Source organism: Sinocyclocheilus rhinocerous, unplaced genomic scaffold (assembly GCF_001515625.1).
Source record: "Sinocyclocheilus rhinocerous isolate Xijiao unplaced genomic scaffold, SAMN03320098_v1.1 scaffold435, whole genome shotgun sequence".
Lineage (NCBI taxonomy): Eukaryota > Metazoa > Chordata > Actinopteri > Cypriniformes > Cyprinidae > Sinocyclocheilus > Sinocyclocheilus rhinocerous.
Window position 1 is genome coordinate 76627 of NW_015630023.1, and position 14331 is coordinate 90957.

The 14331-nt window shown below is 39.7% G+C and overlaps 1 protein-coding gene across 1 annotated transcript in view; it reads right to left on the reverse strand.

Moving 5' to 3' along the window:
* Positions 1–1181: 1181 nt before the first annotated feature.
* The window catches only part of LOC107739653 (gamma-aminobutyric acid receptor subunit delta-like), a 32114-nt gene continuing 18964 nt past the window's right edge, over positions 1182–14331 (reverse strand). The window contains exons 3-9 of the mRNA XM_016551821.1: positions 9074–9141; positions 7472–7692; positions 6233–6315; positions 5706–5843; positions 5377–5532; positions 4549–4757; positions 1182–1884 (exon numbers count right to left, since the gene is read on the reverse strand). Coding sequence (XP_016407307.1) covers positions 1579–1884; positions 4549–4757; positions 5377–5532; positions 5706–5843; positions 6233–6315; positions 7472–7692; positions 9074–9141 — 1181 coding nt within the window. The 3' untranslated portion in view covers positions 1182–1578. The remainder of the gene's footprint in view (positions 1885–4548; positions 4758–5376; positions 5533–5705; positions 5844–6232; positions 6316–7471; positions 7693–9073; positions 9142–14331) is intronic.

Sequence of the window (14331 nt, forward strand, 5' to 3'; positions counted from 1 at the left end):
ATTAGGACAACCGGAACCGGGAACACTTCCCATAACACCCGATGTACTTGCTACATCGTTAGAAGAATGGCATCTACGCTAATATCAGTCTGTTTCTTTCTTATTCCGAGGTCACCGTAACCACCAGATCCAGTCTGTATCCAATTCTGTTCCTGCAGAGTTTAGTTAACCATAATCAAACACACCTGCCTGTAATAATCAAGTAATCATGACGACCTTGATTATCTGGTTCTGATGTTTTTAATTAAACAGGGTCAGAATAAAATTGAATAGCCCTGCATTAGTGCATCACCACCATTAACAGTAGGTGTGTTTGAATTGCTCTCAAGATACTTTGATGTCATACATTGACCGTTCTGCACAGTGCTGCTTCAAGTCGAGCACACCTATTGTTGCAATGTGGATCAGAGACACCACACTATACGACACTCTACCATGAGTTCTGATCAGGATATCTGTTAAGAGTAATCATTAATATTAGTTCATAGGCATTTCCCAATCCAATCTCAAAACACTCCAATCTTGGGTGACAAGAAGAGTTTTATTTATCAACTTTGTCATGTCATTAACCTGGTGCCAAGGGCCCCTCACAGACTTACCACAGAGTGGTGGCATTAATATATTTACCAAAAAAAAGCAGGAAATAATAAATCATTTTCAAATCGTGTTCATTTTCATGCACAAAAACAATGTGCTGATTGTCATGACAATCGCAAATTTTGCTGCGGTACAAATGTGACACTTCAGAACAAAAGCAGAATTAGAGCTGCCTCTGACAAAAGAAAAAGCAAAATAAAAGATATTGAACAAGGGATAAATTGCTCAGAATAACATCACTACCTTCATCAGCAATACTGATAAAAACTCTCATGCATAACATCATTAGTGGTTGGCAGAGTTCCCATATGTCATATTTTTCCATAAAATTGCTTGTATTTCAACCCCATTGCTGGGAGAATGCTAAACTTTATGATAAACACTAAGTAAGAAAATGCATACAGAAAAATATCTAATTTTACATTAATAATTCAGACAGCTCTTAATTTTAATTGAGAACAACATTAATTAGCAAGAAACACAGATATTGTCACATTTCCCATAAAAAAGACAAAGTCAGAGTCCATTTTAACAGTAATGTCTGCCAATGCAACAAAAATGCTGAACTTTTCTGTGAAGAAAGTTTTAAAGATGGAGAAGGTAGGAATGAAGACAAGAGATTCATTCATAAAGCAGCATAACGTTCTGCATTAATTCATTCATACTAGTACTTAGAAGGCTATTCTGGTGCAAATATTATGAAAGAGCAAAAAAGCAACAAGGAAATGTCATCGTAAAGCATCAAAGACTATTTGTAAAGATGCAGAGGTATGTATCAGTCTTCTAAAATGCAACAGACCCCCCTTCTTCCAAAAAACTGAATTCAACATAATGCATTTAATATATTCTAAAAGACTACCCTACATCATCATATTGATAAGACTTAAGAATCCAGATATTGTCATATTGTAATTGTATAGTTCTGTTGTCACATTGTTTATTGATTTATATACATGCAGAGCTCAACATTTTATAAATCATTTACATTGTGTATGCCACCCAGTAGATGACATTTACTACAGCAAAGGTGAAAGGGAAGACAGCACGAGCGTAGATATCAATGGTATCAGCATCAATAGGTTTACACTTGCAGCATTTCTTCTCTTCACTGCTTTCCTTCTGTGCCCGACGGGACTGAGTGCCACGAGTCTCTTCATGCAGATCTCCAGGAGGGTCAGTGGCCCGCTGGGCCCTGTTTTGCCTGTTTGAGACGAGGAGGCCCTGGTTCATGCCAGCCACAGAAAGCGAAAACAGAACCATGGCCTGCTTTCCATTCTTTACCATGGACTGCAAAAAAACATGAGGGAGTTGTTTATTAAAAGTCATAGATAGGAATTATTATTATTATTATTTAACTATTTTTTTTATTATTATTAATTATTTTTATTCTCCTCTAAACTGAATTAGGTATAAGGCTTTAATCAATATTGTGCCATTCTATCATGACGTAATATATATATAAATAAATTTAAATATATATAAATAAATTTACCGTAAATTCAGGTAAAGTGGGCTTGTAATTTAAACTTGTAATTTAGATACCCAGATGTTTTTCATTTATTTATTACCTTTGTTAAGTTTAAGGTCCAGCTGTAATATTTCATTTGAATTCAGTTTTATTTTGAAGGTACATAACAATAAACATTTTGAGATAATGCAATCCAGACTCTGGTCTTTTCAGGTAAAGTCTGTCTATCTATCTATCTATCTATCTATCTGTCTGTCTGTCTGTCTGTAATGTTTCCACTGGAGGTGAGCATAGTGAGAACCCAAGTGCAGTTTAGTAAAGAAGATATAACACACGGCTATATCTAATCTAAAAAATATAACACACGGCTATATCTAATCTAAAAGATATAACACACGGCTATATCACGGCAAAATCTAATGCAAATTAGATCATCATAAACTGACAATACACACTAATGCCAATGGTCTCTGGAAAGAGGTTTGGAAAGAGTGATATTTACAGTACATTCCGCATCTGGGCGGTGACGTCTTCCACTTGTTGACCTGGGCCACGCTGCAGTGGGAAGAAATGAGTCTGATCCGTTTCACAGTCTTGAACACGAAGCACTAGTGAACAATGAACTCTTGAGAAGGTCCTTGGTCTGGAAAACGCAAATGGAGGAGCCTTGAAGGTGAAGGTTCTGAAGTCTGTACAGAAGATCCGGACAACCTGGAACACGCAGGAGAAGAATCGCTGAAGAGAAGGATCTGAAGTTGTTGCAGAAGATGGTGGTCACTAAGCTTGTGGTCGTTGTTGCTGTTTCCAAACTCCGCAGATCTACATCTTGCAGCGCTTCCTTGTTTCTCATTAGAACAATTTAGCAGCTTAACAACAATGATTTTGTACTTAGCGCAAAGACCACAACTGTTTAGGATACTTCTTTGTGTTGAAGAAAATCTTTTAATCTTAACTGAGAAGGAGGGATTTGCAAGTTGGTCAGTTCCAGCGTTTTGATTGGAATGCTGAATGGAATGCTGAAGTCCTCATCCTGCCTTCCACAAATGATAACCTTGAGGGAGAACAAAGCACTTCCTGAACAGGTGTTACGGTTTATGTTACCCCCCTCTCCACATGAGGCAGTGTTGTTTAATCTGAAGACAAAAGGCATTCTTTGTTGTCCACAAAGCCTGATCAAATCAAAATGAAGCTTTCCAGTCGTCGACTGCTGTCCACTACATCATGAAGGGCCATATTCGAAAAAAACTTTCAGAAACTTATACAAACCCTGAAGGAGTGTATTTGGCATAGAAATACTCTGTCCTACATTCAAATCATTTTTGGAAACTTTGGCCATGTTTAGCATGAGAATCCAACTCTTTAACGGTGTAAATAACTCGGAATGCATGAAATAGCATTAGACCTCCCCTTTAAAATCCAAGAATGAGCAGATACACAATAAACAAAGACATGGCTTGGCTTGGCTTGACTTGATTTGACTAAACAAGAACTTGAATATGAACACAACTTACCTTCAGTGGACTTTATTACAGCAGTGTTGTTCTGAAGACAAAAGGCATTCTTTGTTGTCCACAAAGCCTGATCAAATCAAAATGAAGCTTTCCAGTCGTCGACTGCTGTCCACTACATCATGAAGGGTCATATTCGAAAAAAAACTTTCAGAACCTTATACAAACCCTGAAGGAGTGTATTTGGCATAGAAATACTCTGTCCTACATTCAAATCATTTTTGGAAACTTTGGCCATGTTTAGCATGAGAATCCAACTCTTTAACAGTGTAAATAACTCGGAATGCATGAAATAGCATTAGACCTCCCCTTTAAAATCCAAGAATGAGCAGATACACAATAAACAAAGACATGGCTTGGCTTGGCTTGACTTGATTTGACTAAACAAGAACTTGAATATGAACACAACTTACCTTCAGTGGACTTTATTACAGAAAGCTAGACCTTCAACAGGACCTTGCTATGTTTTCGGCAGGGGAATCGCCCCATTATGTTCAGTACTTTTGTGAACTCAGTCACTGTGTGGATTTTAATGATGTGGCACTAAAAGATATTTTTCGTATGGGTTTGAATGAACCCTATCTCTCACATAATCAAACAAACATTTAACAACATATTTAACAAACTCAAAAACATATACCTTAGGTTATGAGTAAAATCCATAAGTTTACTCAATTCATTTGTAAAATTCAAAATAACTGATAGAACATGAGATGTAGCCACAATCACCAGGGTCATAGAGCATTAGCCAAAACAATTTTTTCTTAATAGTGTCCCTTTAATTAAAGACCATTGTTATGCTCTCAAAGTGTAAACCCACTGAGCACAGTACAATTTTAAATGGCCCACTTTACCTGAATTCACCCTACTTGAGTTTTGAGAGTATATAAAATGCTTGAGACTTGGTGTCCTGAGATGGGTCAGTTATAGCACACAGTTTCACCCTTCTATGCAAAATGAATCTTCTGATGGTACCTCTGCACTCTTATTCGTCTTGACTTTGGCTTTCTCCTTCTTGCTGTAGTCTGCATTATAGTGAGCAAAAGCGTATTCGATCAAGGCAGCGAACACAAAGACGTAGCAGATCCAGAAATACACGTCCAGAGCTTTGATGGCAGAAGCACGGGGCAATGATGAACGAGCACTGACCATCAGTGTTGTCATGGTGAGCACTGTTGTGATTCCTAAGGTTAATGGACACATGGAAATATTCATTTAACTTATTTTACTTAATATTCACTTAACTCATTTAACTTGTTAATTTGTGTGTGTGATTTGTTTTAAATGTGATCATTTTTACTGATTACTGGTTTCAATTTATTTCAATGTCCACTTTAGACCACTTTAGACATTCATAAGTAACTTTGCAACTTAATGTCAACAAATTCTCATTAATTTGCAGCTACATGTCAACTGACTCATTTGAGTATTAGTAAACTGTTAGGTTAGGGTTAGGGTAAGTAATAAGTTGACATGCACTAAAATGTTACTAGTCAGTAGAATGTCTGTTGGTGGACCATCAAAATCAAGTGTTAGCCGATATTATATCTACTAATACTCTAATGACTGGTAGTTGACTTGTAGTTGCAAAATTACTTACAGTAAAAATTAAAATTACTTACAGTAAAATCTCTAAAGTGGACTATAAAAATAAAATGTTTACCTATTGATTTTTTTAAATATACAAATTTTACTTTTTTAAATACATTAGATATGGAGAATATTAAAATATATATGGTGAAATGTACATTTTATAAACTTTAAGTTTTATGAAATTAGCACTATTAACACTGAAATACGGACCTAAAGACACTCTTGCTGGCACAGCTGATTGGCTGATCCAGAATGAAACCCATGACATGGCAACCAGTAGGATTGAGGGCATGTAGGACTGGATGATGTATACGCCTCGGTTACGCCTTAGTTGAAATCGTAAGCTGAGACGTGGAAATCTCCCTGCTGTTTCAAGAATGACAATATTTGGCTTGAAAATATGTAATGCAGTTTTTGAGTTAAAATAAAAAAAAAATAGTTCAAAATGACAAAAACAGTTGCTGCAGCATTAGCAATTAAGGTTTTGTCAGAGTTTAGTAATATCAGATATATCAGACAGTGTCGATGAAAAGCCTCACCAAATTTAAAGTTAATCATCTCTGTGACAAAGCGATAATCTGTAATGGTGAACTGGGACAGCTCCAATTTGTCCAGCCCATGGATGTGTTTCTGACTCTCTGACCAGTGATACACAATGTCTTCTGAAGAGTAGCCATCTGCAAAACCACCAACAGGAAAAAGAAAATATCTTGGTTTGCCTTCAGCTGCATATGACATTTCTACTTGTCACTCAAACATGATTCTCTAATAATGTTACATTCATACGAGAACATAAAAGTAAGGAATATGTAAGAATATAAGAAATAAGGCAATTCTAAAGATGGAGAAGTGTCAGTGTTATGATAAAAGCAAAAAAAAAAAAAAAGACAGATAATGAAAAACCTTATTTAAAACACTAGAAAATACATGGTTTTTGAGCTATATAAAGTCACAGGCATTGTTGTCATGGTTTGTTTTTTGTGCAGGAATTATTTTCATGCTCATGAAGTTGAAACACTGTAAATGCGAAAGAGAGATCCCAGATATAAGTTTTCCCTTTACTCACAGCTTTCCAAGTCTAGCATGCATTCCTGTTCATCCATGGGGTATTTTGTGAGGTCCATGTCACATGCAGCTGTAGATGTAATTCTGAAAGGGAAACCATCATGATTACATTTTGAACATGGAGCAGGTCACAGAGAAGAAATAAACCCTCTGTGATCATGTGTTAAGACATGGAAAGTAAATTATAATTCTTTTAAAATAATGATGTTGCTGGGATGTTCTTTCAGGTTTTTTTTTTTTTTACATATTTTTCCATACTGTTGCCGTAATTCGTTTGCTTTACACAGCTCTCAGAAATATGTGATTGGTCAATGGTGGCATTTATTAATTTATTAAGTAGATGCAATGCCGGATTATCCAATGGGCATTATGGGCGGGCCCAGGGGCCCATGAGCACTTGGGGCCTAAGCAAGGGGAAGAATTTTTTTTTTCAGAGTGTCTTTACACTAAGTGCAAATAGCGAGCTTGTTGGCAAACGCTATTTACACTAGCGCTACCCAGCAATGTCTGTTTGGGACACTCAAGATTTACAAAAGACACATTCAATTGTGTCAATTAAATTCAATGTTTTTAGTGGTGTAGGCAGTAGAACGTAAGACTTTCAGAATTGGCTTTTGACGCGATCGACCCAGGTTCGAATCCACCTTTTTCCGAGCTATATATAATCACTTACACTCTATGGGTCTCATTCATGAACATTTTTGTGTAAATCGTCCGTAAAGCTGTTCTGATGTAAACTTTCGAATTCATGAAAATGTTTGTATTTTCAAAATGTTAGTTGGTTCTAAGCAAACTCTAAACTGCTCCCTACCACGTGTAATGGTGCGTAAAATGTTCTGTGTTCTTTTTGGCAAACTGATGACACTGAATTTTGATGCACTGTCATCATAATATTTTACAAGTTCGTTTGCTCTGTCTTTATTTATTTTTATTTTTTTTTGTAGCTGAGAGTTAATAACTGTTTAACTTTGGGTAAAACGCAGCGCTCGTCACTGTCACTTTTTACCCAGCCGTCCAATCAATGGAGGAGGGGCGGGACAATTACTACACCGACCAACCAACTGAACAACAATGGAGAAGTTAATATTACTGGTTACTGCAGGTTTATATTCAGTATTTCTTCCCTTTACCATGATCTGTCAACATTCCAGCTTTACTCTGCTGCCCAAAGTCCTTTTACATTATTGCCAATACGAAATCACAAACTAGTTTAAAATGCACTTAAAGCATACCCACGTACCGACTGCTGTAGAGAATGACTCCATCAGGCTGCAGGCGTATGAGTTTGTTCTCCACAGTAACATCATGAAACCAGGCTGATTTGGCATTAACTATGAATGTGTCTGGTAACCAGAGTTTGTCCACAAAGCGGCTGTCCAGGCCAAGAGTTTTGTTTGTGTGGTTGTAGGACAGACGGTCATCTCTCCAACTCTGCCGCAGAAACACCGTCATGGTGTATTCCTGTCAAAACAAATGCACAAAAACAAAACAGTTGTTTAGTAATATTTCTGGGACATATTGTTGTGTATTGTACATATTTACAGATAAGTTTACTTTAAAGTACTGAGTTAAATCAAGCAATAGGCCATTAGAATGCATTACATGGTTTTTAACATCGATATGGGGTGTTCTTGTTCTTCCTAAATCCCCTGAACAGTGGTAAAATCAATAATTAATATTAGATAACAATAATATTTATTACTTTTGACAAATAGGTGGTGCTGTGACAAAATCGATGTGATGTGGTCAATGTGGTGTGACAAGGGCACACACAAAGTTTGGTGGCAGCTTCAGATTCAGTTTCGTATAATGCCATCAAATTGGTTAATACATCAAATAATAACCATTTGGTCTAGTAACACAGAATCCACAACATTTGCTGGTATGGTCTGAAAATAGATAATAGACAAAAAAACAAACAAAAACCTTCCACAAGGAGCTTGTCTCACCTCAGCATGAGGCAAGTTCAAAAGTTATTGGCAGAAACATGAGTGCAAATTTGGTAGAGCTAAAAAGTTTGAGTTACAGATTTCAATATTTCTTTGGTTAATATTCAGTATATCTGTGTACCAAGTTTCATAACCTCCCTGCAAGCAGTTCTCTGGAATACCATAGACTTAACAATTGGTGCTTACGAACCGTCTGTGCTTGGTTCCTAATATGCATTACTATTGAATGTGTGCATTTATACAGCGTTTTTCAATGCCTTTGAACACAACTCAACCAATCAGAATTAAGGTAATTTATAAACCTTTTAAGACTTTGACAGCAAAGTCACTTTTTTTGACTGCTAATAAGAAGAAACTGTACTTGTCAACTTAGAAATAACTGATAAGAGGTGATAAAACTCTGAATCATTTAACATTTTAATTATATTGCACAGGGGTATACTCACCCCTACTTGTTCAAATAACACTTTACTAAAAATCACTGGCCTACATAAAAAGAAACGACAAGACTCTGGCAAGCATAATATGTGGAAAACTTAGTAGTCTTGTGACTTCTACATATGTATATTTGCCAGAGTTACTTCCTGTGTTTTTACACCTGATGATGGTGTTTAGATGAACACTGAAATGTATTGTTGCTTATTATGTGTCCAGTGATCTTCTAATTAGTTTGAACATTTTATTAACTAGATGTTTTTGTAAATCATGAATTGACATAGATTTACTCCTACTGTTTATTTTATTTATTATTCTGGAACTGAATCCACTCCATTTGGAAAGGAAAATATTCAAAAGAAGTTTAGCACATTCAAAACTTTTTTTTTTTTCAGTACTACAACAAAACAAATCCAATACTACATATATGCGAAATAGGGTGATATCCAAAACATTACCATGTTGGCTTCTGAGATATGGTCAATACTGGCAACTTCAATGGCCATGGAGACATTCACAGGAGGTCCTGTGGAGACATGTGAGAAAAGGAAAATTAATGATCAGACTTCCAAAAACAAAACAAAACAAAACAAAACAAAGCAAAAAAAAAAACAAAAAAAAAAAAAACTATGCCTAATTATTTGTGTAAATGATGAATAAAATAAAATAAAATAAAATAGCACCTTTATTCTGCAAGGATACACTCAAATGATTAAAAGTGACAGTAAAGACATTTATAATGTTACAAAAGATGTCAAAGTATAAAAAAAAAAAAAACTATGTAAGCTTTCTTCTAATTAATATATACCATGATAAAAGATAAAAAATGAAGTAATCAAATAAAATAATCAAATTCAATCCCTGGACATCATTAGATGGACGTTGTTTCAAGGCTGTACAGTAAAATATCACCTCCACTAGTGTGTTCTTTTTGTAGAATGGTATGTTTATGAAAGAAAAGCAGATGCAAGGCACTCAGATGGGGTGTATAGTCACAACAAAAAGCCTTGAGTGCCTTGGATTTGTTGTGAGTCATGTGACAGAAAAAGCTATGAATGTGACTGTATAATTTTTAGTATTAATTACATAAATGTTTTATTATATATTAGCCTTTTCATTTTATTGGACAGAACAGTGTGAGAAGAGAGAAGCAGCAACAGGGGAACTGGGTCAGCAAAGGACATTGAGCCAAGACTCAAGGTCTCCCGATACCTCACCATACGTCTGTCATGGTTGCCTACAGGAGGAGCACGGAGCGAGGAACGAGGAATGAGGAACGAGGAGACGTGGAGTACATAAACAAGGAGATTTTAATGAACTTCAGAAGGGGAGACATAGGGCAGGCAGGAACACAACATGTAGCACAACATCGACGTTTAAGACCCGACAGAGACAGACTGAACAGACTAGAACTTAAGTACACAGGGGAACGAGGATAATTAACTAAACACAGCTGGGAACAAATGAAGAACTAATCAGGGAGCAGGAACAGGAAAACCAAATAAGGGCATGGAAACACATTGGGAGCAGAACACACAAAAAACACGGAACAGAGTCTGACATTACTCCTGAGTTTGGCCCAGTAAGGGTTCCAGTCCCGAGTTTAGCCCAGTGAGGGTTCCAGTCCCCGAGTTTAGCCCAGTGAGGGCTCCAGCCCCCGAGTTTAGCCCAAAGAGGGCTCCAGTCCCAGAGTGTAGCCCAGAGAGGGCTCCAGGCCCCGAGTGTAGCCCAGCGAGGGCTCCAGTCCCCGAGTTTAGCCCAGAGAATTCTCCACAGATTCCCCTCTAGGCTCGGGGTGAAAGGCGCGGCTGGCAGGCTTGCCGTTGCGGTGACCGACGGGCTTGAGAAAGCCGCAGGCGACGGGCTTGACTTCGTAGTGGCCGACGGGCTTGACAACGGCGCGGCCGGCGGGCTGGAGTGAAGCGTGCGGCGGATTCCATGCCGCCGGGAGAAATAAACGGGAAAAAACAAAAGACTTTCAAAAACGGAAATAAAACGGGGAAAGGGGGCGCCGCTTACTTCTTTTGGGTCCTGTATTCTGTCACGACTGCCTACTGTGGCGGAGACGAAGGAGCGCGGAGACGAAGAGGATTAACATGAAACAGACCTTTATTTATCCAAATAAAGCACATACAGACAGGAACTCACGAGTAGGACGAGGGTTGACGTTCAATACAGGACAATACAGAACTGCACAGACTCGAACTTAAATACACAGGGAAACGAGGATGATAACTAGACACACCTGGAACACATTGGAAACAATTAGGACAGGAACAGGAAGGACCAAATATGGGCATGGAAACACAAAACACAGAACAGAGTCTGACAATAGCAAAGAGAGTGACAGGCAGCATTTCAGGTTGTGTGTATTTCCGAGGACTGGTTTGTCACCATAGATTTGAAGGACGCATACTTCCATGTCAACATCCTTCCCAAACACAGGAAGTTCCTGAGGTTTGCTTTCAGGGGCGAAGCATACCAACACCGGGTTCTTCTCTTCGGTCTAGCACTGTCATCTCGCACTTTCACCAAGTGTGTGAATGCTGCCTTGACTCCTCTCAGACTCCAGGGCATCCGCACACTAAATTACATCGACAACTGGCTGATCTTAGCCTAGTCGGAGCAGATGGCGGTTTAGCATTGAGATGTTGTTGACATCAAAGAGCTGGGGTTGAGGCTGAATGCCAAGAAGAGTGTGCTTGATTCGACGGTGATGCAGGCACGTCTGTCTCCTGCTCGTATTGATTTGATCCTCGCAGCCATGAACAGTGTCAATCTAGGCCAGTCACTCACTGCAAAACTGTTTCAGAGACTGTTGGGTCTGATGGCAGCAACGTCCAACGTGATACTTTTTGGCATGCTGTACATGAGACCCCTGCAGTGGTGATTTAGGACCAAGGAATTTTAAATTTTTCATAAAGGGCAACCCATTTTGCATGGTCACGCGACGCTGCCTTTATGCCTTAGTCAAGTCATGGGGGGGGGTTTGGGGCAGATTTGGCTGCATTTGTACTTCTTTCCCCTGATCACTCTACTCCAGGGAGTTCTGCAGTGAGTCCGCCAGGATGGAGTCAGTCTTCTACTAGTAGCCCCATTCTGGCAAGCCCAAGTTTGGTTCTCGGACCTTGTGTCCCTTCTTGACGGGTCTCCATGGGAGATTCTGATCAGGAGGGACCTTCTGACTCAGGCGGGCGGCACAATTGTTCATTATGGAAACTGTGGGTGTGGCCTCTGAGGGGGCACAACACATACAGTAGCTTCCGGTCTCTCAACTGAGGTTGTTGAGACCATTCTCCACTCCAGAGCTCCCTCTATGAAGAGACTGTACTCCCTGAAGTGGAAGCTTTTCACTTCATGGTGCGGAGGGCAAGTCTAAATCCCGGGGCATCTCAATCAGGGAGTAGACATACTGTCAAGGCAGGGGCAAAGGCCCGGGGAATGGAGGCTCCACCCCGAGGTTTTGGGGCAGATTTGGCTGCATTTGTACGTCTTTCCCCTGATCACTCTGCTCCAGGGAGTTCTGCAGTGAGTCCGCCAGGATGGAGTCAGTCTTCTACTAGTAGCCCCATTCTGGCAAGCCCAAGTTTGGTTCTCGGACCTTGTGTCCCTTCTTGACGGGTCTCCATGGGAGATTCTGATCAGGAGGGACCTTCTGACTCAGGCGGGCGGCACAATTGTTCATTATGGAAACTGTGGGTGTGGCCTCTGAGGGGGCACAACACATACAGTAGCTTCCGGTCTCTCAACTGAGGTTGTTGAGACCATTCTCCACTCCAGAGCTCCCTCTATGAAGAGACTGTACTCCCTGAAGTGGAAGCTTTTCACTTCATGGTGCGGAGATCGCCAGTTGGGACCAAGTTAACTGCCCGGTTGGTTCAGTGATGGAGTTCTTTCAAGAGCGATTCTCTGCAGGGTTGACTCCCTTCATCTGCTTACCACGGCCTTTTGGGTAGTCAGTCGTTAGGGAGAAACCCGCTTCTCTCAGTAGAGTTGGCAATCTTCAGGCCCTTTCAGTGGCCCCTTCATGTCTGGACTTTGCACCTGGGATGGTCAAATCATTTCTGCATCTGAGGACGGGTTATGTGCCAAAAGTGCCTACCCAGGTTCTAAGGCATTCTGTTCTCCTCCCTTCCGGGAGCCAGACCAGGAAAAGCTTACCTTGGTGTATCCAGTTCGAGCACTGGACACATATGTACACAGAGCTGCCCTGTGAAGAAAGTCTGATCAACTTTTTCTTTGCTTTGGTCCACCTAAGAGAGGTCTCTCGGCGACCAAGCAGACACAAAGCAGGTGGATAGTTGAGGCTATCTCTCTGGCTTATGAGTCCTCTGACCTCCAGACACCTTTGGCGGTCAGGGCCTACTCAACCTGAAGTATGGCGGCCTCTAAGACCTTCTTATCTAGAACTTGTCTATAGTATACACAATGTTTGTGAGGCTGTGGGTTGGTCTATCCCACTCACCTTTGTCAGGTTTTATAACCTAGATGTTGGGACCCGCTCTAAAGTGCTTCTGTCTTGAGATGTGCGCATCGACTTCACACTAGACAGGCATTCGTCAGTATGGCGGAGTTGGTATCCTCATTCCCAAAACGTTTCCGACGCAGCACGATTTCCTGAAGGGGAACGTCTCTAGGTTATGTATGTAACCATGGTTCCCCAAAGGGAACAAGATGCTGCGTCACCCTGCTATACTTCCTGCATCCTTGTGAGCACTTGCTTCGACCTGTCAGAAGCTAATGCTGTTTACACGGGTGTGCTTTTAAGCTTCTTGGTCGCTATGCTGACTCATAATATCAATGGCTGATTTTGTCTAGCCGACCAAATGTTATTTTCTTCATCAGGTTCAATTTAAATATTTATTTGAAGAGAAACCATAAAAATATTGTAAACCAAAACAATGTACCCAACATAGTTGACAGGCAATTAATATACTCTATGATAATAGGTCATTGGAGATACAATATAGAAAAAAGAGGACATTTACCATAATGTGTTCAAAATGTCTGCCATGTAAGAAAATAACATCACATGATGCTGGTGACATGGTTTAGTGATAAAACATTTATTTTTTAGTTTGCAGGTGGCTGTTTGGTTAGTAACATGCAGTAACATGAGTAAAATTAAACATTTTCTTTTTTGAAAGAAATAAGACATTGACTTTAACAATTTGTATTCATTAGTTTGAACTCAAGGCTCACTCAGTTCAGAAAAAAGTGGACATTGCAAAAACTGTAATTTAAGGGACATGAAGTCAAACTGAAAAACTTGGTGTACAAAAGATTAGTGTGAGATTATAGTATGTATTCTCTTAGAAAACTGTTTAAAAAATAATTAGCATCAATGGACATGAAATGTAAGCTAAATTATAGAATGGCCCGCTTATTATAATCAATTATATCTACAGTTTCAGAAATGAGGAAAAATAAATGAAGAGCAGTGGGTCCCCAGATCTGCAGAGGAGAACCACTGACCTACTGAATAAGATATTTATTACTAGGTACTTATCAATACTGACATGTGGTGTGCCTCTCACCAGCTTGTTTCTTAGGGTGTACTCACACTAGGCATTTTGAACCGTGACCGAGCGCGTTTGACCCCCAAAGCCCGGTTTGTTTGACTAGTGTGAGCGCTCCGTGCCGCGCTCGGGCGTGGTTCGTTTAGCCGGCCCTGGCCTGGTTGGAAGAGGGGGGCCAGGGCACGGGTCGGTTGGGC